This window comes from Gossypium arboreum, chromosome 4 (genome assembly GCF_025698485.1).
Source record: "Gossypium arboreum isolate Shixiya-1 chromosome 4, ASM2569848v2, whole genome shotgun sequence".
Taxonomy (NCBI): Eukaryota; Viridiplantae; Streptophyta; class Magnoliopsida; order Malvales; family Malvaceae; genus Gossypium; species Gossypium arboreum.
The window spans coordinates 8,636,200-8,637,948 of NC_069073.1; the positions used below are offsets into that span (position 1 = coordinate 8,636,200).

Sequence of the window (1,749 nt, forward strand, 5' to 3'; positions counted from 1 at the left end):
TTCAATAGGAAAAAAGGGCAAACGATAACTTTTCATGCCAATCCCTATAGGTTTCAGTCATTTTCCCCACAAATTTCTTGATATTTTTATTAGCTGCCTCAGCCGTGCCATTCATTTTCGGGTGGTATGGTGACGAGTTATGGTGCTTAATGTTGAACTGGCTACTGACTTCCACTATCGCGCTATTGTTCAAATTCAACGCATTGTCAGATACGATTCTTTCTGGCATACCATAGCGATAGATGATCTCCTTCTTTAAGAACTTGCTAACCGTCGACTTTATGACATTAGTGTATGAAGCGGCTTCAACCCATTTGGTAAAATAATCAATAACCACAAAAATAAATCGATGACCATTAGAGGCCTTTGGCGAAATTGGCCCAATGACATCCATGCCCCACATTAAAAAAGGCCATGGGGAAGTCATAATATGGAAAGGTGAAGGAGGTACATGGATCTTGTCTCCATAAATTTGGCACTTATGGCACTTCTTGACGTAACGGATGCAATCTCCCTCCATTATAGACCAGTAATACCCGAATCTCATGATTTTTCAGGCCATTGTAAAACCATTGGCATGCGTCCCACAGACACACTCATGGACTTCTTCCAGGATTTTCTTCGCTTCTACAGCATCAACGCATCTTAACAACACCTGAACCTTCCTCCTTTTATACAATATCTCCCCATTTAAGACATAGTCATTGGTGAGCCTTTTCAACGTTCTCTTGTCATTTTCAGTTGCTTGCTCTGGGTATTCATGGTTCTTTACATATTTTAAAATGTCATGATACCAAGGATGATCATCTCTCTCCTCTTCTTCATCTATATTGCAGTAATGAACCTGAAACTCACAAATACTCATCTGGATTGTCTTTATATCTTCTTTTTCATTTATTCTGATCATAGAAGCTAATGTAGCCAAGGCATCGGCCATCTGATTTTTATCACGTGGGAGATAAAAGAAGTTGATATCATCAAACTGCTCAATTAACTCCAGAACTAACTTTCGATAACTGATCAGCTTGGGATCTCGCTTCTCCCATGCCCCTTTAAGTTGATAGATCACCAATACAGAGTCTCCATATACCTCTAGCACCTTGATTTTATGGTCTATGGCTGCTCGAATTCTCATGATACATGCTTCGTACTCTATCATATTGTTTGTGCAGTTAAAATCCAGCTTACAAGTGAATAGATAATGATCTCCATTTGGGGATATCAAGACTACCCCAACTCCGTTACCAACGGCATTTGATGCCCCATCGAAATTCAATTTCCAAGAATGATTTTCGGGCGTGTCCTCTTCAACAATCGCCACATACATTAGATCCTCATTGGGGAAATCAAAGTTCAAGGGCTCATAGTTTTCTAGAGCTCTGCTGGCTAGAAAATCTGCTATTGCGCTCCCCTTCACAGCCTTCTGGTTCACATAGATTATGTCGAATTCGAAAAGCAGAATTTTCCATCGGGCCATTCTTCCATTCAAGGCGGTTGACTCCATCATATACTTGAGAGGGTCTAGTTTCGAGATTAACCAAGTCGTGTGGTACAACATGTACTACCTCAACCTCCGAGTCGTTCAGACCAAGGCGTAACACAATCTCTCAATTGGCGGGTATCTCATTTCACACTCAGTAAATTTCTTGCTGAGGTAATATATTGCATTTTCCTTCTTTCCTGTATCATCATGTTGGCCCAACACACATCCCATTGAATTGTCAAACACGGTCAAATACAGAATCAAAG

The 1,749-nt window shown here is 40.5% G+C and overlaps 1 protein-coding gene across 1 annotated transcript; it reads right to left on the bottom strand.

Moving 5' to 3' along the window:
* Positions 1–553: 553 nt before the first annotated feature.
* Positions 554–1,504, bottom strand: LOC108459105 (uncharacterized). Its single transcript, XM_017758468.1, has one exon. It carries the CDS (start codon positions 1,502–1,504, stop codon positions 554–556), a length of 951 nt encoding a protein of 316 aa, XP_017613957.1.
* Between the last annotated feature and the right edge of the window lie 245 nt (positions 1,505–1,749).

Bases quoted from the DNA above. Each gene is read 5' to 3' on its own strand.
- LOC108459105 (XM_017758468.1), bottom strand. From the start codon at position 1,504: ATGGAGTCAACCGCCTTGAATGGAAGAATGGCCCGATGGAAAATTCTG.